Source organism: Oxyura jamaicensis, chromosome 15 (assembly GCF_011077185.1).
Source record: "Oxyura jamaicensis isolate SHBP4307 breed ruddy duck chromosome 15, BPBGC_Ojam_1.0, whole genome shotgun sequence".
NCBI classification, from domain to species: domain Eukaryota; kingdom Metazoa; phylum Chordata; class Aves; order Anseriformes; family Anatidae; genus Oxyura; species Oxyura jamaicensis.
The window spans coordinates 7,840,392-7,867,766 of NC_048907.1; the positions used below are offsets into that span (position 1 = coordinate 7,840,392).

At 53.7% G+C, this 27,375-nt stretch overlaps 1 protein-coding gene across 4 annotated transcripts; it reads left to right on the forward strand.

Annotated features, from left to right (window-relative positions):
- The first annotated feature begins 677 nt into the window (after positions 1 to 677).
- Positions 678 to 27,375, forward strand: CABP1 (calcium binding protein 1). Of its 4 annotated transcripts, XM_035340333.1 has the most exons (8): positions 1,398 to 1,536; positions 13,487 to 13,735; positions 18,468 to 18,644; positions 22,281 to 22,311; positions 22,994 to 23,137; positions 24,338 to 24,447; positions 24,854 to 25,001; positions 26,758 to 27,375. In XM_035340333.1, exons 2-8 carry the CDS (start codon positions 13,691 to 13,693, stop codon positions 26,781 to 26,783), a joined length of 681 nt encoding a protein of 226 aa, XP_035196224.1. In that variant the 5' UTR covers positions 1,398 to 1,536; positions 13,487 to 13,690; the 3' UTR covers positions 26,784 to 27,375. The 4 variants fall into 4 exon arrangements, with proteins under 4 accessions (XP_035196222.1, XP_035196223.1, XP_035196224.1 ...); XM_035340331.1 differs by lacking the exon at positions 13,487 to 13,735 and having other exon boundaries at positions 678 to 1,536; XM_035340334.1 differs by lacking the exon at positions 18,468 to 18,644.

Genomic DNA, 27,375 nt, shown 5'->3' on the forward strand with positions numbered 1-27,375 from the left:
CTCATGGTGCGGCAATCACACCTTCGTCGTGCTGGGTGCACACACTGCCGAGGTATCCAGGGCTGGCAGTGAGGCACAATCGCTGCCTGCAGCTGAGCAAGGAGCAGGGTCCTCTCCTCAGTGGGAGCACGTCTGAGCTGACACCGTCATCCTGTACTGTTTTTAAACAGAGCATCATTACTGAACCACCTGTTGCCACTTAATTACCTGCCTCTGAACACGTTAAATCTGCGTTTTTGCACAAACTCCTTCGGTTTTCTATCCTTTCCTTCCGTGCCCTAAGGAAACCTCCGTGCCCGTTTCCAAGGCTGGATGAGAACTTCCTGAGCTCCTTCCGTGGGGTGGGCAGGGGCTGAGCGCCGAGCCTCTGCTCCTGAACTTGGGGCAGCCCGGGCTGTGTGCTGGGGGGCTCTGCATCCCCGGGGCGGTACGGATGAGGACCCAGAGTTCTTACCTACAGTGGGTCCCAAGGCAGAGCCCGGGGGGTCCCAGCCCTCCCCGGGGCACCGGGGGTGGGCGCGGGGCAGCGCTCCCCTGGGGGCTGCGACCCGGGAGGGGGGGGCTCGGTCTGTGGGGCCACCCCCTGGGGGCAGCGCTTTTTTTGGGGGGTCCCACCCCCGGGTGCCACCCACTGGGGGCGATGCTCGGGGGGCGGCAGCTGGTCCCCCCCCCTCCCCGCAGCGCTGCGGGAGCGCCGCCCGGCTCACCGGGGGAGGGGCAGGGACGGGGGCGAGGGCGCGGGGGGGGGGGGGGGTGGCAGCGGTGCCCGCCAGCCCCTTCCGCGGCCTTTGTGGCGCTGTCACATGGGCCGGGTGCGGGATTTAAGCGGGGCTCCGCAGGACATGCCGGGAGCGGCGCGCCGCAGCCCTCCGTGCCCGCAGCGGCAGCGCTCCGCCCGGCCGGGGATGCGGCGGTAGCGGCCCCGCGATGAGCGGCTCCTCCATGGCGAAAAGCGAGTCCCGCACTTCGCTGCTGAGAGCGGCGGGGGGCAGGAGGGCGCCGGGGGGACCCCCCCAGCCCCAGTCCCAGCCCCGCGGGGACCGCGCCCGGGCCGGGAGAGGGCGGGCGGGGAGGGAGCCGAGCCCCGAGGCGCTCCCCGGGGAGCCCAGCGCCCGCAGGCCGCTGTGCCAGCCCCCCGCCCGGGAGGACGGGGCCAGGGGACCGGGGAGGCTGGCGGCCGGCGGGGGGGACGGCCAGCAGGAGCCCGCGGAAGGAGGAGGCAGGGGAGCCAGGCACCGGCACCGCCACCTCCCGCCGCACGGCAGCCACGGGCACCCCCCGGAGCAGCAGCAGCAGCAGCTCGCGGCCAGGGATGGGCAGGAGGAGGAGGAGGAGGAGGAGGAGGAGGAGGAGGACTTTTTCTTCGGGCACAGGCAGAGGGCCGGCAGAGAGTCCCTAAAGCTCTCCGAAAACGCTTCGCCTCCGTCCAGAGCCGGCAGCAAGTGCTCCGCCAAGTCCAGCGGCAGCGAGCGGCCGGTGGAAGCGGACCCCCTGTTCCAGCAGCTGCACCCCATGCTCAGCTCGGTCTTCGGCCAGGTAAGGAGCCGGGTGCATCCCCCGCCGCCCCCTGCATCCCCTCCCGCTGCCGGCGGCCGCTCCTGTGCTGCTCCGGGGCTGCAAATGCACTGCTTCCTCCTGCCCGCCGGGGCCAAACTTCCCCGAGCGCTGCGGCACCGCCGGGGCGCTGCGGAGCCGGCTCCAACCGGGGGCCGAGGGCTCGGTGCCCCCCCCCGGGCACGGCCACGACCCCCGGGGTCTCTGCGGAGGGCGCTCCAGGGCTCGCCGGCGGGGAAAAACCCTGGAGCCGGGGAAAGTTGTGGCTCTGCCTGGTGAGGGTGAGTGTCAGGGAGGCGATTTATTTATTTATATATTTTAAATATATATATATATTTACTTATTAGGTTCCATCTCTCTGGCTCCCCGCCTTGCTTTGCTGTATTTGTTTACATCTCCTTATGGTACATTTCTGTGCCATCAGCATATGAATCATTTCTGATGGCAGAAGCTGTCAGGGGAAGGTAGTGGGGAGGACGACAAAAAAATCCTGACCCAATTCCGAAGCCTTCCCAGTCACTGTGTTAGGGTGGAACAGATGCTTTTGGTGTTTGCGAGCGCTTTGGGTACAAAACTGTCATTTTTAGCTGCCTCCGGTAGTGAAATTACCCAACAGGGCTACCCTTTGGAAATGAAAAGGCAGAGGGAAGACCGGCTTGAAATTTTCTTTTAGAGCCATTTAGGGATGTTACTGGGAGATGTAATCTCCAGGAAGATTAATGTAACTGCAATCTCCCAGAAGCACAATTATAGGTATAAGCCAGCAGCCTGGGTGGCTGAGTTCCAGCCCCGGCAGTGATCGATTAACCCAGAATTATGACTTGGGGGTTCCGTTGTTTGTTGGCGCGTGATTTCTTTTTGTCTTGTTTTAAAGCGGGTTTGGGAGGCTCTGCAGCATGCCCGCTGAAATTGAGATTATGGAGGTAACAAGAAGAATCCCTGTGATTTGAGGGGAAGGATGTGATACACCTGTACCTGTTCGGTCTGCTCTCAGGAAGTGTTGTCTACTTCTGCTCATCCTCACTTCTCAAGAGAAAAATCAAACCTCCTCTGCTCTCCTCACCAGTTCTGCATCCTCGCTACCAGTCCGTTACTTATGAGCGTTACCGTTGTGTTGAACTCAGGACAAAGATCACCCTCCCCGTGCCCACGAGGGACCAGGAGCCTAGATTAAAATTTAGTAGCAGCACTAAGGAAGGGCCTAGCAAGTGGTGGGGTGCTCAGCTAGGTCACAAAATCAGTGCTCTTGGAAAACCTGCAGACTGAAATCCACGGGCTCAGCTCTGACCGGTGCTGTCCCCATGGTTATGAGGAAGATGAAGACACATCTGAGAATGGATTTTAAGTCTGTGGAGCTGTGTCCCCAGTGCTGAAGTACAAACAAACCTGTGCCAGGGCTCCTGCTCACAGAGACCTCTCTGGTTTTGAGCTCGGTCCTTACCCCAGCAGCACCTTCGTTCCACCCGGTGTGCTGCATCCCAGTGCCGTGACCCGCTCCCAAATGCCACAGACTTGTCAACGTTGAATTCCAGTGCCGAACAGTGCTGCTTACAGAAAAGGGACAGACACAATTCTGCTTTTCCTTTTCGCTCAGTGCATAGCACCAGGGCTTAGAAACAGCAACCAGCAGCGTCTCTCTCTAGAAGCATAATATTATTTATTCCCGTTTCTCTCTGTACTCAGCTCTGACTTGCTTTCTCTGAAGTAACTATGAGAAAACGCCCATCTAGTGGAGGTTTTAGGAGCCGGGCAGTACAGGGATTCGTGGATATAAAAGGGGAACTACAACAGGGGATATGCAAAGGGCTGTATGCAGGAAGGGAGATGTGGGGATTTTTTGTACGATCTCAAAATCCTGGGATGGATACAGGTCTTAGGATAAGAACCAGGAAATTCTGGCATGGAAAGGAATGATGGAAATTCTGTTTCTGTGAGTGAAGACATAGATGCTAAGCGTTGTGTAAAAATATCTTGAGACAGAGAAGGACTTAAACCTGCGGGAGTGCAAGTTGCAGCCTGGGCTGAGTCGTGGTCGCAGGCGCAGAAGTGTCCAGGACTGCAGCATAAAGCTGCGGGTGCTGTAACACCAGTCTGCACCTCGTAATTAGAAGCCAACAACAGCTCAGCAGACAATTTATTTAATCCGAGAACTTCTTTCCAGCCCACACAGCCCACTGCGAAACGGTTAAAACAGTAATTTTGCAGCGCGTGCAAGGAGGGGAGCCCGGCGATGCGTGTCTGCAGCAGCAGCGCCCCGTGATCCGGCAGCACCGGTACGTCCTGTCCCGGCTGCGCGCCCGGCGAGCACCATCCTGCTCCCTTCGCGGCGTGTGGCCACAGATGCAGACACCACCGCGGGCCGGTCAGACGCACCGAAAACATTGCAGGGCTGACTTCACAGAGGTTGTCGTTTCTGCAGTCAGAGCAAAAGGAGCAGTCCAGGACTGGAGGATTGTGTCTGAGGCAGACAGATTCGTAGCTGTGCAGGAAAAAAGAGCGAAGGCAGAAGTGCCGCGTTTATATAACTGGCACAGCGATGTAGCGCGCTCTGCGTGTGTACTCCGGGAGAATGCTAAGATACTGCCGGGATACAGGATGCAGTGATATTTTATTAATTAGCCTCATGCTATATTGGTGCAGTGATGCCGCGATATAAAACCCACCATACTACTCTGCTGAGGTCATCGGGCCGTTTTGTAACTGAGCGTTACGCGAATTATGAAATGCAGGGGAGCGTAACGATGCCTTGGTGGGAGCCAGGGCGTCATCCCGGGGTAATGACCCGTCCGCACAGCGGGTCGCGGAGGCAGCTGCAGGAAAGCACCCTGTTGGTCGGGGGAGTTCTGCAGTGCCACGCAGCCCCGAGCTGGAGATCACGGCCCAGACAGAGCAGCGGCGTGGGAACGCGGTCCCGTGGCAGAGCAGGGCTGTGACACCGGTGCCATGCGGCGGCAGTTTGGCAGCGTGCGGGTGCGGGAACAGGGGAGCGTTGTAGCTAGACAGAAGAGTTGAGCAGTCTGACGGTGCGGTGATACAATATTCCAGGTGGGAGCTGTTCCACACAGCGGCGATTACTTGGGCGTGCTATTAGCAAGGGGCTGTGCCGGCGTGACAGCACCACCCCGCCGCGCAGAAGGCAGCGAGCGAGGTGTTATCGCCGTGCCGCAATTTCGGTCGCACAACCGGGACTTGGCACGAAGGCAGTGCCACTGAGCGGCGCGGTGACGGCGTGCCGCGGGAGCACGGCCGGCTGTGCCACGCGTGGGGCAGCGGGCAGCCGTGTTTGCAGGCGGCGCTGCAGCAGGGCAGCTCCATCCAGCAGCGAGAGCTGGGCACTGACTCACCGTGGAGCTGGCAAGGGTAACGTGGGATCGTGCAGCAACGTGGGAAAGTGGCGCAGAGAGGGAGCGTGGGGAGGGCGATGGTGTCGTTCTGGCCTGTAGCAGGGGAGTGCTGGAGGGGCCAAGAAGCGAAGGAGTGTGGTGTAGCAAAAAGGAGCATGCTGCCACCCCTTGGAGTGTCCTGTGGGGTGGCTCCAGGACGCAGGGCAGCAGCAGTGCTGTCTCAAGCAGGAGCACACCCCTAAGAGCAGAGGCGCAGCGCTACCTCGGCCACCAGGATAGCAGTGCAGTGGCAGCAGGAGCGTTATTAATGTGACAACAGCAGCAAGAGCAGCTCAGAGGCTGGGACAGCAGCGCGGCGGCAGCGGGGACCGCGATGCAAGTTGTGTGGCAGCAGGATTCCCGGGGCAGCGGTGATGGGACAGCAGCACCTACAGCACAGCAGCTTGGCCCTGGGCTCGCAGCGCAGGTACTGCGGCACGCAGCCCGCCGGTTCTCTGCACTTCACTCCCGTGCCCCGGGGTCAGCCTGGCTGGCACTTCAAAGAGAGCTTTTTGTGGCCTTTGCTATGCAATATTAATTTGCAAGCGATCCTGCCATGTGAGACCTGACCGTTTTCAGAGCTGTTTAGCTTTCACACCCTGCCTGCCTGTTAAATTTTTCAGTGAAGTGATTCCCCAACAGTTTTCTGTCAATTGCCTCTGGTAGCGTGGGGATCAGGGGGGTCAAATAATGCCACAGGGAATCATTAAATATTTACGGGCTTCTGCTGTTAGCACCGTGGCCAAAGGGGCTTTTGTATTTCTATTTGTACAGGCAGTTAAAAGGCACTCCTGTGTGCACCATCTCCCAGTCCCATTTCCATGTCAGTATCCAAATTACCATTAAAATAGGGAAGGAGTCCTTCTGCATCTCCCATTTTCCTTTTCTGGTACTGCTTGATCTTCCTTTACTCACAGGCTTCAGTTAATATTAACAGGTCTTAATGGACCTTGGAGCAAACCAGGATGTCAGAAGTGGCCCTGTTCTGGGGCAGAACGCGTCCCCAGGCTGCCTGTGTGGGGAGCAGGTGCAAAACGCATCCTTTTGGTAAGGATACGGTGCCCTGCCCAGCCGCTCAGCCTGGCTGGTCTCACCCGCAGGACGACCTTGTTCCCTCGAGCGCCTTCGACTCCGGCTGTTTCTAATGGGATTTTGCCTCAGAGCAGATGCTGCGGCAGGACCACACGTGGAGCTCTGCCAGCAGAGAGCCCGGCAGTCCTGCACAGCCGAGGGGGCACCGCTAATGGCCCCGTGCTGGAAGCTTTCGGCTGCCCCTGTGTGCCAGCGAGGGAGGCTGCTGTGCGCCCGGCTGCTGGTGGAAGCTTTCGGATGCAGCGCTGGGGGGAGTGGAGGTGAAGGTGAAATGCGCTTGCAGGGTCTCGTGTGCCGTGCTGCCCCGTGCTGTAAGGCAGAGGCAGCGCTGATGAGTCAGGGTCGTGGCGAACCAAGGGCAGTTTCTCAGCTATTCTTTTATGGTGTTAAATGGACGGAGTAACTTGGAGCAACCAGACTTTTCCTGTGGCTCACAACCAGTGTCACAAGGATGCTGACCCTGCTGCGTAGCCCTAGCTTACTGCTACTGAAGGCACACAGGTTAGACGGGACAAAATCCAAAGAAACTCTGCATTCCCTCTTCCTACTTTGCTTCCTCTTTTCAGTACACGTCTGAGAGCTTGCTCTGACCCCCAGGAGCATCCTCAAGGTGCCCAGCAAGGGAGGGCAGGCGCAAACTGCTGCCGGGCCCTGCAGGGTTGCTCAGGACACACGGCCCCATGGCTGCAGATCTTTGGCTTCGCTCACAAATCCTCCTTCGCCTCTGCATGGCCCTGCATGGGGCAGGGAGTAACCAGTCCGAGGGCCTGGCTCCTGTCCCCAAAAGCCCCTTCCCCGGCCCAGCAGGGACCCTGTGCGCCCTTGGGGCCCTGGGTCTGGCTGTGCCCGGGGAGCCTGTGGGTGTACTGGTGCCAGGAGCGTGGTCCGAGCAGAGAACCGCACGTCCTGCTGATGGCCGGGCACCTACTCGCAGCGGTCCGGGTACATGCGTGCATCTCGTACGGCCTCCACACTTCCTGGCCTGCGTGTGTTGGCACAGCCCACGTCCATGCATGCAGCCTGACGTAAAGAGCCTTCACGTAAACGCCGTGCCTGCAGACCTACAGCCTGTTTTGGGCAGCCTCTGCTAGATCCTTGGTGTGGCTGTGCAAGCACCTCTGTGCATACACGCGTTCCTGTGCTTAAATACTCGGTGGACAGGGACGTCCCTGCCTGCTGAGACCACCATACGAGGTGCAGCTCTTGTGTTTTCTGTATGTAACGGGCACGGATACAGAGGAACAGCGTTCCACTCGAGCACATCCACCCAGCTTCCCCGTTGCTCAGCTTGGAGAAAAAAAAAATCACATTTATTGCTTCTAAAAAGCTTGAGGGATGGGAGCCAGACATACAGAATCACTGAGGGGCAGTGGATAAGCTTGCTGCCTGCAGTGGCTCTGCCAGCAAGCATTAATCTTTGTCAGTGATTTACTTTTAACCAAATCTGTTTTAAAAGGATATGGAAAGACATCAAAATAAAACCAAGCTAAAGGAACATTCATTAAATATTCAGTTCGTGAAAAGTACAGCAACATGAGCTAATGCACTGAAACGCGCAGCCCTTGTGGTTGGGTTCAGCTTATCTTGTGAGAGAATAAAATCTTTCAATAATGAATTAACCATCGTTTAAATTAGCCCTCTGTGTGTTCCACCAACCTATACTGCCTTGATTTTTGTTTGATGCGACGTTGGCTTTGAACAAAGTGTCAGGGAGGAGTTTAGCTGGAGATGTAGCGGATGGGCTGCAGGTTTGGCAGCTGAATTTGTTGTGGCTCTTTCTAGCATTGCAGCTTCAGGAGATGGTTTTTCCTGATGAGTCCGTGAGTGGTATTGATTTCCAATAACAAGCAGCTATATGGTGTGCAGCCAGTAAAAGGCGCTTAGCTAACTTTGGGCTCCCTTTCAATAATCCTCTGACATTCCTGTGACCTTAGAGAGCAGCAGCAGTGCCCGTGAGCTTGAGCAATCCTTCAGTTTCAGTCAAATGCCCCTCTTCGAAATAAAGACAAACAGCTGTCATAGCTCATACGGTCACATGGAGTTTTTCAGTAGCCCTCAGCACTGGCATAAGACCATGAGCTCAGTACTATATATAAATGAAGTCATTTGCAATATTCTAATCTCTCTTCTATCCATTCCTCCTTTAGAGTACTTTGCACCTTGCAACCAACTTTGGGAAGAATACATAGCATTGCTTCATCCCACTCAGATGAAATACACTCTCTGCTCTTGGAAGGAAACAAGCAACCGTGTACCTTTGTGAGGCATCGTGTCACAGCAGCTGAGGGAAGGAAGCAGAAAACCATCAACGACCCCCCTGTATTCTGCTGAAATAACAAAAAAAGAGTTTAGGTAGTTCGTGACCAGCTGCTTTGAGATCTAGCCAGAGAGCCCATCCTGGGGCAGGCAGATTGGTCCTTCTGAAGGTGCTGTCAGGTCCCTCAGAACAGAAAGGAGGCAGACCTCAGTTTTGTGGTGCTGTATGTCATGTATTGCTGCAGGACTGGATTGGAGCATGTTAGGATGGTTCCTAGGGCTCTGCTCATCCGCTAACCAGCCACACCTGCTGCAGCACCGCGGCGTGCCGGCCGGATGCTGAGCCCCTGCCCCTTTTTCATTTGAAAGAGGTGAGAGACCCAGGGCAGCACCGGCTGCTTTTGCAGGATTCCCAGACAGGGAGCAATTCACAGTTCTCGTACTTCTGAACAAAAGGAAGGGACCCTCTGGGGTTTGTTTTAAACCCTCTTCATGCTGCATGTACCTGGCAAACTGCTCTAGCTGACAAGCTTCTGCTTGTCTTCTTGTAGCCATCGCTGGTCTTTAAAAGCAGAACATACCCACAGCACGTAGTGCTCTGGCCAGCACATCTTCTGTTGGGTTAGTGCAAAATGCGAGTACCAGATCTGCGTGAAGGTGTCAGGAGGTGGCACGTCCCCATCTCTTTTCATCTAGCGCGGAATAAAGCTAGCTAATTACAGACAAAGCCGTGCGAAACAGAAGTTGGCTCTTCAGGGTTTGTTACCTTGAGAGGGACGGAAAGCATCCTTGGTTTTTAATAACCTTTCTGTTGTTTGTGATTGAATATGATCCAATTGCTCTAATGGAGGAGAATATTATGCACAGCATGAGTCAGCAACACTTTCTTTCTGGAACAGCTGACAGCAAAGAAAGTTCCCAAACTCTCTGCAGAAATATTCCTCCTCCCAGCTGAGGGGATGGGCTGCATCTGCCAGGGCTTGCTGGTGCCTCTGCTTGAGACGGACCTGACCTTGCCTGGTGGGAACGGGGAGCCATCCCAGGTTCATTCGAGGTTAGACGACACAACTCAGTATGCAGTAAAAGCACTGGGGAGCCTGACGCAGACGAAGGGGAAGCCAGTCACAGAGGTTTGCAGTGCCGGTGCGTGTTCCAGTGGCTGGGAGCTTTGAAGCAAGGCCCTTGACAGCACTGGCAAAGGAAGGATGATAATAAATCCAAATGCTAAGGCTCGTCTGAGGTCATCCAGTAAACAAGACTGGGCTGGTTTGTGTAAAATACAGATCTATGGCCATCAGCTAAAGGGTGGCTGGGAGCAGATTTGAAAGCTAATGATCAGTCTGTGCACTCTCTGCTCCAGCATAGAGGAAACATGAAAAATTCTTAGCCTGGTAGGAGAAAATAAATAAGGTGGCATATTTTAAGATACTAAATCTTCCAAGCATGCAATGAGTTCTTACATAAAACTCTGGATTTCAATGAAAAGATGCCAGGAATGCTGTACTATGTACTCTCCTCGGAGATTACCCCCACCCCCAGGTACCGAGGGTGCCCTTTGCAGCGTTGTGATACAAGCAACGACCTGATCTGGCGTTCCAGCAGGTGAAGGTCCGTGTACTGAAACGGGCCTGGCATCCGAGCAGTCTTCCTGTACAACTCTGTACTTCCAATGGAAATTTTTGCCAAGCAAAGCTGCAGTCCCACCTTTTGGATTGCCTTTTGTTCTTTCTGTTGGAGCGGTCGGATATTTGCTGTCACTGGACAAAGTCCCTTGCAGCTACCAAGTGATTAGCCCTGGTGGGGTCCAACCCTTTCCTATGGAATAAATATTCGTACCAATGGTGCCAGCCCGAAGTAAAGCACTGCTGCTTTTTAAAGAATCCAAGTGCATTAAACCTAAATCACTCCCTGGCGATGCCAAGTCATCCAGCCTCCTCCCTGCTCCTTGCCCAGGTCAGTCAATGCGCCGAGCTCCTTGCCTGGGAGCTGAGAGCTCACCCTGTGCCCAACTGCATCCCCGAAGGTCTCTGCTCTCCTCTGTGGGTTTCAGGGAAAAGGGGGGGTGCAGGCACTACGGCAAGGCGTGCATTTCGCCAAGTTCCTCCTGATTTTTAGAAAGTTTACAACAGAGCCCCAGGCCTTAAAAGAACAGTGTGATTGCCACAAAGAACAGTGTGGGAAAGCCAGTATACATGCATGTGCAGCCCTCCCACACGCACCCTGACTACCCCAGATATAGGCATACCCACAGATCAGCACCTACACACAAATGCTTTTGACACACTTATTCTCAGCATCCTGTTCTCTTACAGCAGCCTCGTTTGGAGGAAGGGAGAAAATATGTTCCTTCTAACCTAATCTTCTGATGACCTCCCCACCAACCCCACTCCCCTGCATCTCTCTAAGCTGCCCTTGGTGGCGATGAACAGGATCCCAATGTCGAAGTGATTTTCCTCCTCAGAGGTCAGCAGGGGCTGTCTGCTAGATCGTGATGTGCTGCCCAATTGCTCTTAAGGGATTCAGGGTAAGTAAGGGGATAAAGAAATTGTTTACCACCACATCTCTGAGGCCTGCTGCGGCTCTGCCAGCGCTCCTGCAGAGTCTGAGGACTAACTGTGCTGCAAACCTGGTGCGAGTGGGCTCCCACCCATTGCCTCTTTCCTTCTCTTCTTGGGTTGTGAACTCCCTTCCCAACCTGGCAGCCGATTTCAGTGCTCTCTCTCTGCCCTGCGCGTTTTTGGTAACTGCTGCGACTGCAGGGAAGAGAAGTAGGAGAGCAGGGAAATGCAGCAGTCTGCCATGCTAGCTGGCTCCTGATGCCGTGTGCAAGCTACTCTTTAGGGGTGAGCACCTCAACCTTTGCTGAGGGGCACTGAGAGCTCTGCAAGACGTGCTCACTGCCTCCTTTACAGCAGCTCACTGCCTCTTTTACAGCCCCCCGGCGGTTTGGGGGCTGTGATGGATTTTCGAGACGGGCACTTCTCAGTTGCGGGGCGTTCCTGGCCTCCGCGCTGCCTGCCAAGGGGAGATTTATTCTCGGCGGGGAGGTGATGCTCTCTCTCCTCTCTGCTCCGGAATTGGAGTCGTTTGTCTCGGGAGGGAGCCCAGGCGCCTCGCTCGCTGTATGGCAGCTTCTGCTCAAGGGAGACAAGCACTTTGTCAATAAACAAGGAGCCTGGGGAACGGCTCCAGCTGACAGAGGACGTTATTAACGACCAGCACTTCGGCCAAGGGTAGATCAGCCTCCCATGAGCTGCTTTAAGAAGGGAAAAAGAGAAATAGAGCCAAAGATGGCAGCCTCGAGAGGAGCTGGGGGTTTTGGCATCCTCCTGCGATGCCTCCGGCTGCAGAGCCCTGGGCTGTGCCAGCCCCCAAGGGGTGACTGTGTATTTCCCCTCTGTCAGGGATCCTCAAACCATGGCAAGAGGTGGTAGGGCCAGCTTCAGAAAGGTTTTGTTTCCCAGCCCCATTAGTGTGCTCTAATGCAGAGACCTTCCAGAGCATTTCCCCATCCCCTCTGTCCCTTGGTCTGTTTGCTCTGGGTACAACGGGCGTCTGCTACTGCAGCTTCCTACTTTGGAGGAACTGTGGGGCTTCAGGCAGCTCCTCACAGGCCGTGCGGTGGGGAAGGCACCGAGGAGATCTGAGAGGAGAGGAGGCTGTTCCACTGCTTTCACTCTTGGAAAGTGGCTACTATGAGGAAGAGCAAGAAACACTATCCCACACCGCTGTGCGCTTCTGGCTGTGTCTGGAACTGGAGAAGCTGATGACTCTTGTCATGGTTGGACTCCTAAACCAATCTCCTCAGGTGGAAGAAGCCTCTGGGCTCTAAAGCAGCTGTTGGTTCACCTTACAACCATATTTAGTTTGCCACAGCACCATCTGGGTGGAAGCAAAGAAAGCCCTGCTCTGTTGTGATGTTGGCAGCTCATCCTTCCCTGCCTTTCAGCTGCCAGGACAGTGAGTTTGGCTCCTGCATGAAGAAGTCCTGGGGTTCGAGTGCTGAGGCCGTGGGCTGGTCTTTGCAGAACCTTCTGTTTAGGACTGTGCTTGCAAAAACAGTTGTGAGATCTTTGAGCTGAACATCAGAGTGTCCAGGCCGCCTGCTGCATGGACAGGTGTAGGATCAGGGTCAGCTTGGCCTTTGCAGCTCTTCATGCTGTGGCTTCTTACCTCCGTGAGCTGCTGCCACGGTGGTGGCTTCGTGGCTGGGGATGCATTCAGTGTCCTGCTCAGGTCCTGTTGCCTGGGCTGACGGAGAGTTTCTGTGCGATTTAAATCTCCTTTCAGACTGAATGCTCTTACGCGCAGCCCGAGAACAGAGGGAGAAGTGCTGGGGACTCATCCCCTTTCTTTCAGAAATGATTCAACAGGCCTGAAGCTCGGAATTCAGAGCTGGGTCTGGGTTTAGGAGCCCCTTATTTATCCCAGGACTCAGGCGTTTGGAAGCAGAATGGATGGATCTGATGCCCAAATTCCTGGTTTCACATTACCCAGCCTGGGGCTGTTTGGATTTAGGATTCAGGTGTGATTCAGGTCAGCCTGTCTTTGGCAGACTTGTACAGGAAAACCTCCGGTTGGTTTCTACTTGCAGAAAGCTGGAAAAAAAAACTTTAAGACTGGCTCAAGGTCTCTCCCTTGTGGTTAAAAAATTTCTGTCCCGGGGTTGAGAGCATTGTAGGGACCCTGCACTGCTGCCTCCAGGCTTGCTTCCACTGTGGCAGGAAAAGAATGAGGGACTTGCAGGTCTGCCAGTCCTTATAAGCTGAAGCAGGTCCCACCCAGCTAAATGGTCCCTCTCTGCTCCAAAACGAGCTCTGGACTCTGCCCCAAGCCCCTAAGTGGATTGCCTTCTGGCCAGCCTTGCTCTCTGGTGATTGAAAAGCTGAGAGGAGGTAGGAGGGGGGTGGGCAGGGTTGCAGTGTTCAGAGGCTGGATGGACCCAAACTAGCTGGATTCACTGAACTCATCACTAAGATCACTTCTTGCGGTGCCTCTCTGTTTTAATTCTCCCTGAATCAGCTCTCTCCCATGAGTGAAACAATCTTGCCTGCAGATTGAGGGGGGTGGGAGGGATTTGAACATTAATCTGATGTAGATTATACATCCGCCTCCCTCTCTCTCCCCTTCTCACTCCCTCTCTCTCCCTCTTTCTGTCTGTTTCTCTCCCCTCCCTCTCCTTCCTGCTTCATCTCTTCAAGAAAGTGAACATAAAGTAAAAACACGGAGAGAGAGAGGCAGAGAGAGAAAAAGCTCCCCGAAGAGGGAAGCCCCAGCAGCCAGTAGCTGTTTGGATTTGCCTGGCGCTGCCTTTCTTGCTTTGCTCCCAAGGAATACCTTTAATGGGATCATTTGCTTCAGTTCCTTTATAACCGAGTTCACCGGAAAGGCAGACTCAACATATTATGGGCAACTGTGTGAAGTCTCCACTGAGAAACCTCTCAAAAAAGGTATGTTCCCTAAATCAAAGTGAATTGTGCTTTTCCAGCCCTGCTTCTTGGGACGGGTGACGTCGTGGGCAGATGGGGAAGGGAGGTGGGAGAGCCGCAGAGGTGTGTGCGAGGGGCTCAGCTCTCCACAAGTCTTTTTTTGTAAGAGCTGCTCGTGCAAGGGCAGCCACTAGAGCCCGGGATGCTGGATGCCACCACGTGTGTGTAAATAAACGTGCGTATACCTCAGCAGGCGTGTGTCCTGCTCCGTGTGCGTGTGCCCACTGCGTCCATGCACGCTTGTGCTCGTTAATGTGCACGGCACTGGCACACGCCGTCTGTGCAGGCAGCTTAAGGTATGTGTGTACGCGTGAGCTTGTGTCCCTGTGTGTCCCTGTGTGTCCCTGTGTGTCCGTGCGTGCATGTGCTTCAGTCGAGGCTGTCTGCACGAGCCCAGTCGCGTGTGACATTTCTACAGGGACACATTCCTGTGCACGTGAGTGGCCGTGTGTTTGTGTGTGTTCCTGCCGGGGTGTGAGGGAACGCACCCTTCAGGAGCGTATCTGTGGTATGTCCGCAGCTGTTTGTGTCTCTGCACGTCCACCCAGAGGGGTGTGAGCAGGCGTGCGGTGCTCGCTGTGCGTGTCCGTGGGGAGCTGTGTGTGTCACACACTTCTCCCTGCTTGCACGCGCACGCTACGTGTGCTGGGGTGCGTCTCCGCAGCAGTCTGCATGTGCTTTTGTGGACGTCCATCCTTCCGTACGCACACATCTCCTTTGGGTGTGTGCACTGGGCACAGCAGCATGTTTTTCTGTGACACGTTTGGCCGTGCCCCTGTGAGGGGACATGCTGGGACTAATCCCTATGTGCATCCATCGTGTGTGCCATCCGGCGTGTGTGCATCCATCGCGTGCCATCCATCCCGTGTGCATCCAGCGTGTGCCCGGCAGCACCACCCATGTGCATAGGGTCCTGGGCCCAGCCCTGCTCCGTGTGCAAGCTGCTCTGCGTGTCTAGAGGCTGCGGTCCCCAGGCTGCTGAGGTTTATAAAACAGTCCCAGGACTGATTAGATTCAGGAACTGTTCCTCTGTTAGGGACGAGAGAAGTGGGAACGATTTGCCCCAGTAATGTTTCCTGCCTTGCTGAGGGAGGTGTTGCAGCACCGTGTACCTGTCAGCCACGCGGATCTCACTTGGCATTGCAGAAAATCTAATAACTCAGCAAAAAGCCGTTCGATTCTCTCCTCGTGAATGAAAAAGTTTCGCTAAGCATCCCGAGCAATGAGGAGCTAGCTCTGGGGAGACCTTGCTGGCGGTAAACGCCAGGAGGCTTTACCATCAGGGAAAGCTGCTGTGGAGAGGGTCTCCCTAGCAGGGAGTCTCTTCTGGCCTCAGATTTGCCTCTTTTGTGTAAAAACAGTTTGTTGTTATCTTGGCTGCTGTAAGCAGGGCCAGTAATGGCTCGGTGCCGCTGCAGGAGTGCTGGGATAGGTAAGGAGGGAATTCATCATGGAGCAGTTTGAGAGTGCTGAGACCAGCCCTGTGTCAGGGTGACCCCCAGGAAGAGGCAGGAGTAGCTGAGGTGTACCCAAACATCACACAGGTGAAAAAAGCAATTTGGGTGTTCCTAGGTCGCCTCCAACTTGCAATAAAACGAGTTGGCTGCAGCTGTGCTCGACATGATCAAGGAGATTGCAATTAAAGTCTGAAATGCGGCCAGGCTTCTTGAATCACAATGGGCTGAAGAAGTTATAAACTCTGTGTGATCAGTCTTTTTAGGTAATTTATGCTTTCATTCCTAAAAACTGCTTCACAAGATGCTCTTTGTGCCTAGTTAGAAGGCCTGGGCTGGCAGGGCTAAGGAGAGGAAGCTGCGGAGCTGAACTAGAGGATTTCTCTGGCTTTGCTCTAGCTTCGGGCACCGCTCCTGTGGGGCTGTGCTGACCTCTGGATCACAGCATGTGGTTATGGGGGGTACTTCGCAGGTCAGCCTTACACCACACAGCTTCACTTGGCTGCTTTGTGACCCTGCTCTTCTTTTCCCAGACGTTACCTGGGGCAAGCTCAGAGGAAACTCAGTGAGGAGGACGAGGAGCTGGGCCCTGGGTGGTACTAAGTTACAGTGGGAGGAAGCACTCGTTCTCTGCCTGCTGCTGGTCCCTGTCCTCACCCCACCCCTGCCTCCCTAAAGCTCCTTTGAGTGTGAATGTCCTGGGACTGAGGAGCTGCCCGCATCTGAGCGCTGCTGAGCCAGAACCGGCAGGCACAGCTTTCCTCCCGCCCCGATCTCCGCCATGTGGCCCTGCCGCAGCGAGCGGAAGCAGAGTTAAGATGATCAGGGGCACGGCTTAGGAACGTGAAGGCCTTTTGCACGTGATTCCCATGCCCCGGGAAGCCTGAGGGACGGACGGTACCTGCTGATGTTTTTCTTCAGTTTTGCTGAAGTGGTGAGGAGGGGCTGTAGGCTACGCGTGGGTGAAAGCTGAGCCTGGGTGATGGGAGGTGATCCCTCGAATGTGTGATTGCAACAGGGAGGTTGGGAACCACTTCCAGGCACTGGCTGACCCGGCCAGGGGCTGGTTCCTTGCCCATCCAGGTGACAACGTTCAGTCCTTTTTCCCCAGTGCTGGCTGCTGGCAGCTTTGCTTTCCCCCGGCGACCCTGGCAGCCAGCCTGGGTGCTTTTCCCTCAGAGAGGCCCTCCGAGATCTGCTGGCCTGACCCAGCCAGGCACGGTAGTGCTCCTTTGCTCATGCAAGAGACAGAGAAAGCCTGAGCTCCCCTGTCCTTCCCTTGCGTTTCTGCCTTGTGCATGCCGCTGTTTCCCCCGTAACAGGCACCTGACGTTGCTCTGCCCTGTACCTTTACCACAGCTCCCTTCCCAGCTCTGTCTGGATAAAGGAGGAATGTGTGGAGGACATTTCTGAGGGTGCTTGCAGGAGAAACCTGGGAGGCTGCTGGGCAGAGGGAGCATCGCCTGCCGTAAATCCCACCTGGAGCTGCAGGGCAGGGAGCCCCCGTCGGGCTCTCAGTAAGGCAGCCACCTTCAGTGGCTGTGGGCAACTGTTTAATCAAACTGGGGATCTTTATCCACACAGGAAAATAACGGGATGGCCGTGCTTTGGTGCTGCTGTGTGGCTAGGTAAGAAATTGCCTGGAAGGGTCAGCAGACAAGGATTAGGTGGAGGCTATGGGACCTTTAAGCTTTCATGTGTCTTCGCTGGAATTAAATGCAGAACTGATGTGGGCTATTTTAAGTGAGTCACATTATTTGGTATATTAAACTCAAAAATGTGCCAAGAAAAAAAAAAAAGCTGGTGATTTTTGCAAATACTTTGCACTGATGTCATGAAGCTATGCAGTTCAACACAGATGCCCTGACATTTAGCTGAGCTAGGAATATGCCATTTGTGGACGGATGCTCATCTCTCAGGTTTTTAAGGACAAGTGACCGATGTGTCACACTTAATCAGAGACAGATTTCCTCCTCATCTATGACTGCGACAAAAGCGCTTTTCTGCTTCATCATTTTCTTTCTTCGTGGCTTGCCTTTTGAGTTGTTTTTGTTTTGGAGCTTGATATTCACATGACATTATACACGAGCAGATTGGTGTAAGGCTGTACAAAATGCAAACTGCAAACTGTGTGCACAATATAATAGCACATGGCAGACACAGCAAGGAGACGCGATAGGTTTGGACAAGTGTGCCTGGGGTGTGCCTGCGTATCTGGTGCTTTAGCCTGAAAAAGCACCTGAGGCTTTAAGGAAAGAGTTAATAGAGGAGACAATGACAATTGACAGAGCTTCTCTGATCACCCCTGGGAACACCGGCTGTAAAAGTAGAATCGTTCCTGAAGAGGAATCTGATGCATGATTAATGTTTATTCTATAAAACCAAGGGTCCTGTGGGTTGTGCTGGCTTTTTATAGCTGCATGGGAATATCAGGATAAGTCTTTTCTTGCAGAGCCAGGGAAATGCATTTCTATAAAAGGAAAGCAGTGCCTCCTTATAAAATCCAGTGCTGGATTGTGTTCTGGAGCCCCAGCTTAGCAAGCCGTGTGCACTCACAGAAATGTGCAAAGGCAAACAGACCGAACCGCGCTCGTGCCTGACCCCCGCCCCGAACCCTAAGCGGTTAGGAGAGGGCAGTGCGCTAAGTGCCCGAGACCCCGAGGACGCAGCTGATTACAGCGGAGCACAACGTGCGCCCGCAGCTGGCACAGCCACCCGATGCTGCTAGCGGACCACGTGCACGGCGCTGTGCTGCTGCCATGTAGCGTGGAGCCCAGCGCCGTGCCTCTGCGCGGGCTCGGTCTCGCCTCCTGGGGAGGCCCCAAGCCGGTGAGGCCGTCAGCAGCTTCGCCCCGGGCACGTGCGGTGCCGTGGGCGCGCTCGCTCCCGGTGGCTCGCTCGAGGAATCCTTAACTGTGGGGCTGGTAGCGGGAGCGTGGCCCTTTGGGCTGTTTCTGGGTAGATGTGAGCAGCTCGTTGAGGGTTTGATGTCGGTTCAAAGCGAAATTCTCCGGGCTGGCCGTACTTCTATCAGCTTTTGAAAGTGAACTCCCGGACTTACTGCTTCCACACGAACCGTAATAGGTCAGTGGGGGGGATGCGGCGTGAACCAGATGAAGGAAATTTAGCAATAATGGCTCTGCGAGGCGGTTCAGTAAAACTTCAGAGGCAAGGCTGGGCGAGACGGGGAGGTAACATCCTCTGTTGTGTTGTTTGCTTGCTGCTGGTTGGCTGGGAAGATCCGCCATGAGGAGAAGACGTGCTATAAGGCTGTCCAGACGAGCGAAGAGGGGCCGTCGGCCTGCGAGTACCAGGGTCCGCTCATGGTGCTGGCCCAGAACTGCGCCGTCATGCACAACCTGCTGGGGCCAGCATGCATCTTCCTGAGGAAGGGCTTCGCAGAAAACAGGCAGCCTGTACGTAAGTTACACCCAGCCGGGCGAGACACGCACAAAGCCGTGTGGACGCGAGGCGGGGACGCGGAGCTGCCCGCGTGCTCCCTGCGCGTGGAGCTCCGCGACCCCCAGCCCTGGGTCCTTGAGCATCCCGGCTCCAGCTAACACAGTCACAGGCAAATGTCAAAGCCGAAGGATGTGCAGAGATGTCCCTGTGCCTAAACACCAAGAAAGGATGATTTAAAAAAATAAATGCAGCTATGGAAGATAGATCCAAGGCTACACTCAAGTAGATGTAGTCACATGGATTCAGGAGAAGGACTTAAGACCCCGGGACTTGTAGAATCAGATGGACTCTGGAGGAGGCCAGTGTTCAAAGCTGTTGTTCCAACAAGACATTCACATCTCATTCCCAGAGGCGCAAATTAGCATTTAAGGCCTAAGTAGCCACTTACATGCAAATCAGAGTATCCATACTGGGAACGAGCTGTCCCACAGAGATGCCCGTATTTGTTACTGCTCCTGTCAGCCCCCAGCGAGCATGCTGATACAAGCAGCAATGAGCATGCATCTGCCTCCTCACAGAAACCCAAATGCAGTCTCTTGTACGCTTCCATACGCAGCCTGACACTGCAGCGATCCTAGCCTAATAAATCAAAGCACATCAGTCTGGCCTCATGTTTGCAGACAGTGCCAACATGCTATGGCCCCTACACACGGATACCAAATGCTATGGCCCCTACACACGGATAAACAGAGAAACACACCTGTCCGCTCAGCCACACCTCTTTGTAACTGTGCTCATCGGCATCTGATGTAAATGTGTGTACATAAGCAAAGAAAGGAGATATTTTCATGTAAATTCAAGTGTATACCTGTGGGCATGTTAAGCGTACAGAAGCATGCACCCCAATATCTTATCTTTATAAGCAGTAGAGCATATTTTCTGCACATATACATTGGATTCCTACAGTAACATGAATTTAAAGACACATGCAAAGAAACCATTAACACACGTGTTATGGATATGCGTAAGTGGATATGTGTTGTTATACATTAATCCAGTGCACTCCATATCCTTCTGGTAAAACAAAGCTCACCCCAGTTTCCTGAGCCTCCCTAGGAAATGTCTCATATCCCTGTGCACGGTTCTCTGCAGCTGTAGCAGACACCTCGAGCTTTACTTCTGAAACTTCATCTTCAACCGTAAACCTAAAAAAGAGCTGTCAGTCATTATTGATCAGAGGGCCTTTGTTCTTGTTAACCTTCAGCCGCTAAGTGATCACGTGTGCCTTGAGCCAGCTCACTAGAACACAGGGCACGGCACTCTCACACCAGTGCACCTACCGGTGCTGGCGTGGGTGAGCTCCCCACCACAGGACGTGGGTCCAGCTTCCAGGGGAGAGCTCACGCTGACAGGTACCCATCCCGTTCTCGCCCTGGGAACTCACAGTACCCTAAGGAGTTTCCAAAATGAGATCAGTGATGTCTCTACCCTGGTGTAGCGTAAGTCTACCTGATCAACAGCTTTACTTCTACTGCCTCTAGAGCAGCAGGACTTACTGTGCACGGAGCAGAAATAAATGAGCGTAAGGCCACGATGTATCCTGACTCTCTGAGGGTCACCTCTGCTCATATCTAGGCTCTCAACTCTGAACAGTTTTGTTCCTCTTTCCATATGTTCTCCAAGAGCTTTAGAGTGATTCAGCCCATTTCTTCCTGAGCGCTTTTCCTCCTTAATCATTTTAGAGGATCTTTTTTTATTTTTTTTTTCAAATTTAAACCAGAAAACCTCTCTGTGACGTGAGTTACCGCTTGAGTCACATTTTTTGGAGGGACAGAAACCCTCCCCCTCCTTCTGCGTTCGCAGTCTGTGGCTCTGTGACGATCGAAGCCGATGTGCAAAGATATGCGCAGAGCCCTGCAAGCGCCAATGCCTCGGTGTGCGACATTCGAGCCGGTGCTGAAGCCCCCGTTCCCGACACGTGTCGGTCGTGTCGGTGTCAACGTGGCCTTCGGTGAGCGGGGAGGAGGACGGTCTTGTGACGACTGCGCTGGAGGAAGGCCCAGGTCCTACCCCGGGTGCTCTCACCCGACAGCAGCTGCCGCGGTGAGTCCGGCACCTCCACACCGCGGCAGCCTCGCCCTGCATCTGCTGCCTGGCCGGCTGCCGGCCCGCGGCCGTGAGCCCGGGATTAACGCTCCTGAGCCCTTGGGGATGTGGTGCGCGAGGTGTCGGGACCGTTTGTCATCTGCTGCAGTAAGGCGGGAGGGCAGTAAGGCCTCCTGCGCCCGGCCCGAGGGGGGGAACTGTTTTATTTCTTGGCGCTGATGAAAGCAGAACAAATGGGATGACATGTTTGACAATACCAGGTCTGTGAGGGATGAAGCCGCGGAGCCAGCGCGCTCCGACAGCTCCATCCAGCACAGAGATGCCTCTGGGAAGGTTATGAGTGGCAAGCTGGTCACTTCTCTGGCACAGCCCACTTCTGCACAGACGTAGAGCAGCGTGTGTCCTAGTTTGCTGTGCGCTCTGAGCAGCTGCCATTAGTTTCCAGGGGAGCCCGTGGTTAAATAGCAAAGGATCATCCTTCTCAAACCCGTCAAGGACACTGGCTCCAGGGACGTGTGGGGAGGCTGCAGGACACCTGGAAGGCAAGGAGAACCTCCCCACGGCTGAGGGGAAAAGCCGAGAGTCAGCCGACAAAGGAGATGGCGTTTCTGTGTTTCCAAATTCTCAGACGTTTTGGATTTGCCTGGGAGCCATGAGAGGAATTAGGAAGGGCGTTTAAACCAGAAAGCAGTGCATTTCCATGCTCATCTCTTCTTCTTGGTGCAGTGGTGGAATTTTCCTATGCTCTTTTATATCCTCCCCCTCCTCCTTCCAAGAAATCGAAATTGGATGTTTGAAGTTGCAGTGTTTCCTGAACATGGTGAATCCTCGTCCTGTTCTGTTTGTAGATGACCTTGACAATGTATATGTTGTGTGTCTGCCTTCGTGCCTGGTTTCAAAATGCTTGTCTGGGGAGTTGAGGCTGGGGGGAAGGGGGAAGTTCCTCCCTTCTTGGGGGGACTCCAGGAGATGGCACTGGGACGTTGGCTGTAAGAGAGCTCCTGGCTGTCCCTGTCCTGCCAGCAGGACAGGAATCAAGCAGGGACCCAGGCAGATATGTTACAGACCTGGCTACAGGGGCAGCTTCCAGCTGGTTTGATCTGGCCGTTTCAGCGGGAGCTCAGGAGGATGCAGTCACAGCTCTAGAGCAGCTGCTGCAGCGCCGGTCTCTGCTCCAGGACTTGGTGCCGGGGAAGGACGCAGGAGCCCTGTGAGGGTGCTCAGAGCACCACCAGGTGGGGAGGCCACACGCAGGGCCTGTGCTGGCCAGGATTTCTTCTGTTCTGGGGGAGCACCTGTCATCCCCCCGTCCAGCAGGCAAGGAGAGGGGCTTCCACAGGGGAGTGTGCAGGCTGAAACCCGCCCTGGTGGGGAGGAGAGCTGGGGAAGCCTTGCTAGGTAGACGGTATTAAACATGTCATCACCTTCTTGTTTCTTCTCTCACGTTCTGGCTTGTCCCAGAACCGTTTGCACCACCGAGTGCTGTTCTGAAGCTGTGGCTGTGGCTGCCCATGACTTTAACACAGTGTGTTCTCTTTTTGCAGGATAGAGAACTGCGTCCAGAAGAAATTGAAGGTAAAACTTGTCGCTCCTTCTGTGTCACCTTTCTCCCCGCCCAGGCTGGTCATTTCAGGTTGGCCCCCAAGGGGTGGTAAAATAATTTGTGGCAAATCAAGGGAGATGATTACTGCAATAATTCCTGGCAGCCCAAGCAAAAGAAATAGTATGTAAAACTGAAAGAGTGCTGACAGTGGAGGAATTTGCATCAAATGCAGCTTCTTCAAGGCGGGAGGATAAGCAAGGTAACAGCATATTGGCTGCCAGAGACCTGCTGTACACCCCAGCTCCCATCGAAAGTGTTGTAGAGCATGATACGAAAGTATGGCTCTAGGGAAGCTGTTTTACCTGCTAATCCCTGCAGTGAGGGCTATAGAATATTGTGTAGGGGCAGAAGCTGGGAAAACTCACTGCTTCCAGTGTCTTTAAGGAGTGCAGTTTAGGAAAAATCACTCTGTGGTACTTCAAAGCCTCTGTAGTCAAAGCACGCTTTCCTGTAAGGGATGGGTCAGCAGTGCTGCTGATAGAAGAGCTTGACACTGCTCCAGTCATCGCTTCTTCACAGCGAGATCTGCTGGGAAAATATGCAGTATCTCAGAGACTGGCCTCATAAAGGGCTGCTGGCTCTGGGGAGGTTTCTTGGAAAAGGTGTTTCAAGCTGTCTCTGACAATATTGTTCTTTTTGGATCCACTCCCACAGAATTAAGAGAAGCCTTTAAGGAGTTTGATAAAGACAAGGATGGGTTTATTAACTGCAGGGACCTGGGGAACTGCATGCGAACCATGGGCTACATGCCTACTGAGATGGAGCTAATAGAACTCTCCCAGCAGATCAACATGAACCGTGAGTAATATCCACCTCGCTGAACCTCTCGGTGGCTGCCGTGCCCCGCGTTGCTGCTTTGGGCTGTTTGTTTCTTGTTGTCTCTGTTACTTGGTGTTTATTCCTTTCCCTCTCATTTTTGGTTGTCATTTTTGCTCCCTACCATCCCTCTGTTCATTTGTAGCCCCTAGCAGTCGATGCCCTTTTTTCTTGCTTATCAGACGAATGGGTTGTGTGGACTGCGCTGTAGGGGAACGGCATGTGGAAGAGTTGTCCTCCGCGCTCACGCTGCCAGGTGTAAAGCTGCCCTCGATGTGGGCGCTTAGACATTGGTGTTCAGGTCGTGGATGTCGTCATGTTGGGGTTGGTGTCAGGTGATGTCAGACTGGAAGATGGAGATGTTTTGGTCACAGTGGGTGGTCACAGCCGCTCACTGCTGTGGGTGTCTGTGGATCTGCTGCGCCCCTGCGGATGGGCTGCGAGCGAGTTGTGCTGGCACCATCGGGTGGGGGGCAGCTGGTGGAGTCACTGTGTTTGTGCCTTGTCTTTCACCATCATTTTTTGTCACGGCTCAGTGCGGGACATCAGCCCTCAGCCAGGTGGGAGAAGGGAAACTCGGTGCATGTTGTTTCTGACATAGGCTGATGTAGGAAAGACGAGTTACCTGGACAAGGAAGTGGAAGTAGTTGTGACATACACAACCGCTCGCACATAAAAACAGCTGATAAGCACGGCACACAGGGAGTTAGGAATTTGAGTGTTCTTGCCAGCTGTCAGATGGGGGACAAGCAAGAGAAGGGATAAATATGAAAATTAAACAGTTGGACATACATTAGCCACTGCTAATGAACCAAGACCACCGCTGCTGCAGGGCACTGGAACGTCATGCAGTGCCCCTGCCACATCCTTTGGCACAAGTGCAGCAGAGGGTTGCTGTGAGCTCTAGTGGGACCTCTGACACTCAGTACGCGATGCCATAAGGATGTGGCAGGCCGTGGCAACATAGGCTGGAGTAGCTTGGGCTCATTCTGCATATCCCGCAGTCCAGGAAATACCAAAGACAGTGTAAAACTACCTCTGCTTTTCCTTCCGCTATCCTGCACCTTCTGTGCTTTGCTTCCTGGAGAACCAAGCCCTCCGGGGCACACAGAAGTGCAAAGCGAGCACTGGGCTTGGCTAATGTATGGAGTTCTTACACACAATCTTTCGTCTTATCCCAAGTGGGTGGCCATGTGGATTTTGAAGATTTTGTTGAGCTGATGGGACCAAAGCTGCTGGCAGAAACTGCAGACATGATTGGTGTAAAAGAGCTCCGTGATGCCTTCCGAGAGGTGAGTGCTCCCTACCGTGTGCCCCTCAGAGAGGTGAGCAACAGGAGACAGGAAAGAGAGAAGACTCACTGGGGAAGAGAAGAGGAGGAGAGAGCAGCACAGTGGAAGACTGAGAAAGAGTCAAGCCAGGCATGAAACGAGGGAGGAGCAGAGAAAGTCACTAAGATAAGGGAGCCCTTGAGGCAAGCAAGAGGAAACTGATGCAGTCACGCAGTAATGAGGGGTTTCTGAGGAGATCCAAGCTGGATCCAGACCGAAAGGAGCCTGAAAGAGGAAAAGGAGGGACACAAAGAAATGCAGAAAAAAATAGGGCACTCAGGAGCAGGACAGTACAAAGTCCAGCCCAGAGCAAGATCCGTTTCCATTAACTGTATTTCCCCCACTGGTATTTTTCATGTGCTTGCAGTTTGACACCAATGGCGATGGGGAGATCAGCACCAGTGAGCTGCGAGAAGCCATGAAGAAGCTTCTAGGGCAGCAGGTGGGTCATCGGGATATCGAAGAGATCATCCGGGACGTGGATCTGAATGGCGATGGGCGTGTTGATTTTGAAGGTGAGAGGGGATGAATGCTCCCTGTCCATCTGCTCTAGTGTGAGTCAGAGTTTCTGCTCGGAGGTAGAAGCAGAAGGGAAGATTTGCATGCTCTGGGCCCAGGTATCCAAAATGTGGAGGAAAAAAAAAAAAAACAACAAAAAAAAAACAATTCTTCAGCTGAAGTGTTCACTTGTGTATCTTCCCTTGTTGCACCTCAGTTTCAGTCAGGTCTCCATAGTTCTAGCACGGAAAGGGAAATGCCCTGCCACAGAGAAACAGCTTCTGCTGTACCCCCACAGCATCAGACTTCTTTTTACAGGGAATTTTCCTTTCCATTAAATCTATTGCAAGAGCTGTGAGAAGGCTGTATTTGTTTGGAAAAAGCATTGCACCTTCCATTTCCTCTGTCTCACCTCATTATCCAGGTTTATAGAGAATTTGTTTCTGCACCTTTATGCCAGGAGATGGTCACGTGCCAGGTGTGCTCAGTAGCACTGTATATATCTAATCTAGATGTGTCATGTGAAATCCTACAGATAATTCATTTCTTCTCTCACTTTCCATGCCAGAAGGAGTCAGAAAAAATAAGAGCAGTTTGGCTACCATCCTAGCCATTAGCCGTGGCAGGAGTGATGTTAATAGAGCTCAGGATTCCTGGCAAGGGAAGCAGTTGATATCATCAGACAACTAAGAGGATAATAGAGCTGGAAGGTGTGAGAGCATGGCAGGCTGCTTGTTTTCCTAGTGTAACCCTTTGCAATAAGGGTGAAGCACAGTAACGACAGAATTAAAATGAAATGGATGCACTTTTTTGGCTCAGAGGCATTCCTGGATCTCCTACATGGCAAGGAGTCTCAGTCCTGAAGTTTCTGAGGGCTTTGGAAATGCTAAAAACTGGAAATGCCTCCCTAGAAAGTATCGGGTAGCTGCAGTTGTTCTAATGCACTGGCTGATTACCTGACAGTAGCTCTCCTTGTTTCCCACAGCTAATTATGTTAGACAGCTAAAATACATGAAATGCTATCCCAGTATCATTTTCTCTGTGAGCTGCTGCTTTAGTTGTCAAAGGACAGCTCCATCAATGGAAAAAGAGAAGGCAAGGGGGTAATTTCCACTGCCCTCCTCTCCGCAGAGTTATTAATTTCTGGGCAATTCAAGTGCAGAGTGAAAACGCATTTATATTTGATGGCATCCACACTCAATTTTAACAATTGTAATTGACTCCACAAGCTGCAGGGTGGTGAAGAAATAGATCCAGGGTGTCCTTACCGTTAACCTGTATCTTCAAAAGCAAGGAATCCATCAAAGTAAACTTTTCTCTGCAAAAGCACCGGTACCTACCAAAACACCCGTGTGCTTTTCAACACCGACGTTTCCTTCAAGTGGCGAGCTCGCTAAGAAACCGCCGTGCTCCCAAGGCTCTAAATCAATGTTCCCTGAAATTACAGCGAAGGGAGGCGACACTTGCCACGGTGTGTTGCAAGGGGTTGCTGTTACAAACAGGACTGCCTGCGTGTGCGCTGGCTGGGAAGGACTCGGAGCAATGAAGTGCCCTGCTAGCGGGGTCCTATCGCTGTATGTTACGCAAGGATCAGAGCCCCTTTTGTGGGGGCGTGGGGGCTCTCTGGGGCCGCTCACGGAGCAGCACACACCTGCCGTGTGGACTCAGTTTCCCCAGTTCCACCCTGGCCGCATGCTGTCTCCAGGGAGTGAGAGCTGGGGTGGGGACCTGGAGGTTTTTTGCTTCAAGGCTGTCTTTTCTTGTCGGTTGCAGAGTTTGTTCGCATGATGTCCCGTTGAAGATTATTCTCAGCTAAAGAATCAGCACCTTAGAGAGGGCAGAAGAGGACCTAGGTGGAGCATCTAGCCCCGATGTTCCCACATGAAGGTTAATCGGCTGGCTGCAACTGGGACATTGCAAGATGACCTGCTGCTCCTTCCTCACGGTGGTCCCCATGCCCCTCCACCCTTTCACACTGTGAAAGACTTGCAGCTTCCTACAACTGGAACCATTCCTTCAAGATGATTGCAGGAAACCGCAGAGCCAGGACTTGCCATGATGCTTTCATGGGATATTTGCAACTTCAGACTCCTCCTCCCCAGCTTTATTCTCCCACCAGCTGCCGCAAAGCGAGAGCGGGAGAAATCCTCTTGGCTTGGTGGATGAGAACAAAGCCATTGGGACTGGTGGCGGCCTCAGGGCGTGCTCTGCACTTCTTGGTTTCCCTTGGTGAACCGTGTCTGTGTTTGCTGTCTGTGTGTGTGTCTCTCTGTGTGGGGTTATTTATGCTTCCTCGGCACATATTCGCATCTCCTGTGGTTATGTTTACCAAGAGAAAATTCAAATACATGTCTTGCGGGGGGAAAGCGATAAATATGCACGCTGAAATGA

Excerpts from the sequence above, each read along its gene's own strand:
- CABP1 (XM_035340331.1), top strand. The coding sequence starts at position 928 with ATGAGCGGCTCCTCCATGGCGAAAAGCGAGTCCCGCACTTCGCTGCTG. Across the intron at positions 22,312-22,993 it reads GCGTCCAGAAGAAATTGAAG|AATTAAGAGAAGCCTTTAAG; the intron begins GTAAAACTTGTC and ends CCACTCCCACAG. Across the intron at positions 24,448-24,853 it reads TCCGTGATGCCTTCCGAGAG|TTTGACACCAATGGCGATGG; the intron begins GTGAGTGCTCCC and ends ATGTGCTTGCAG.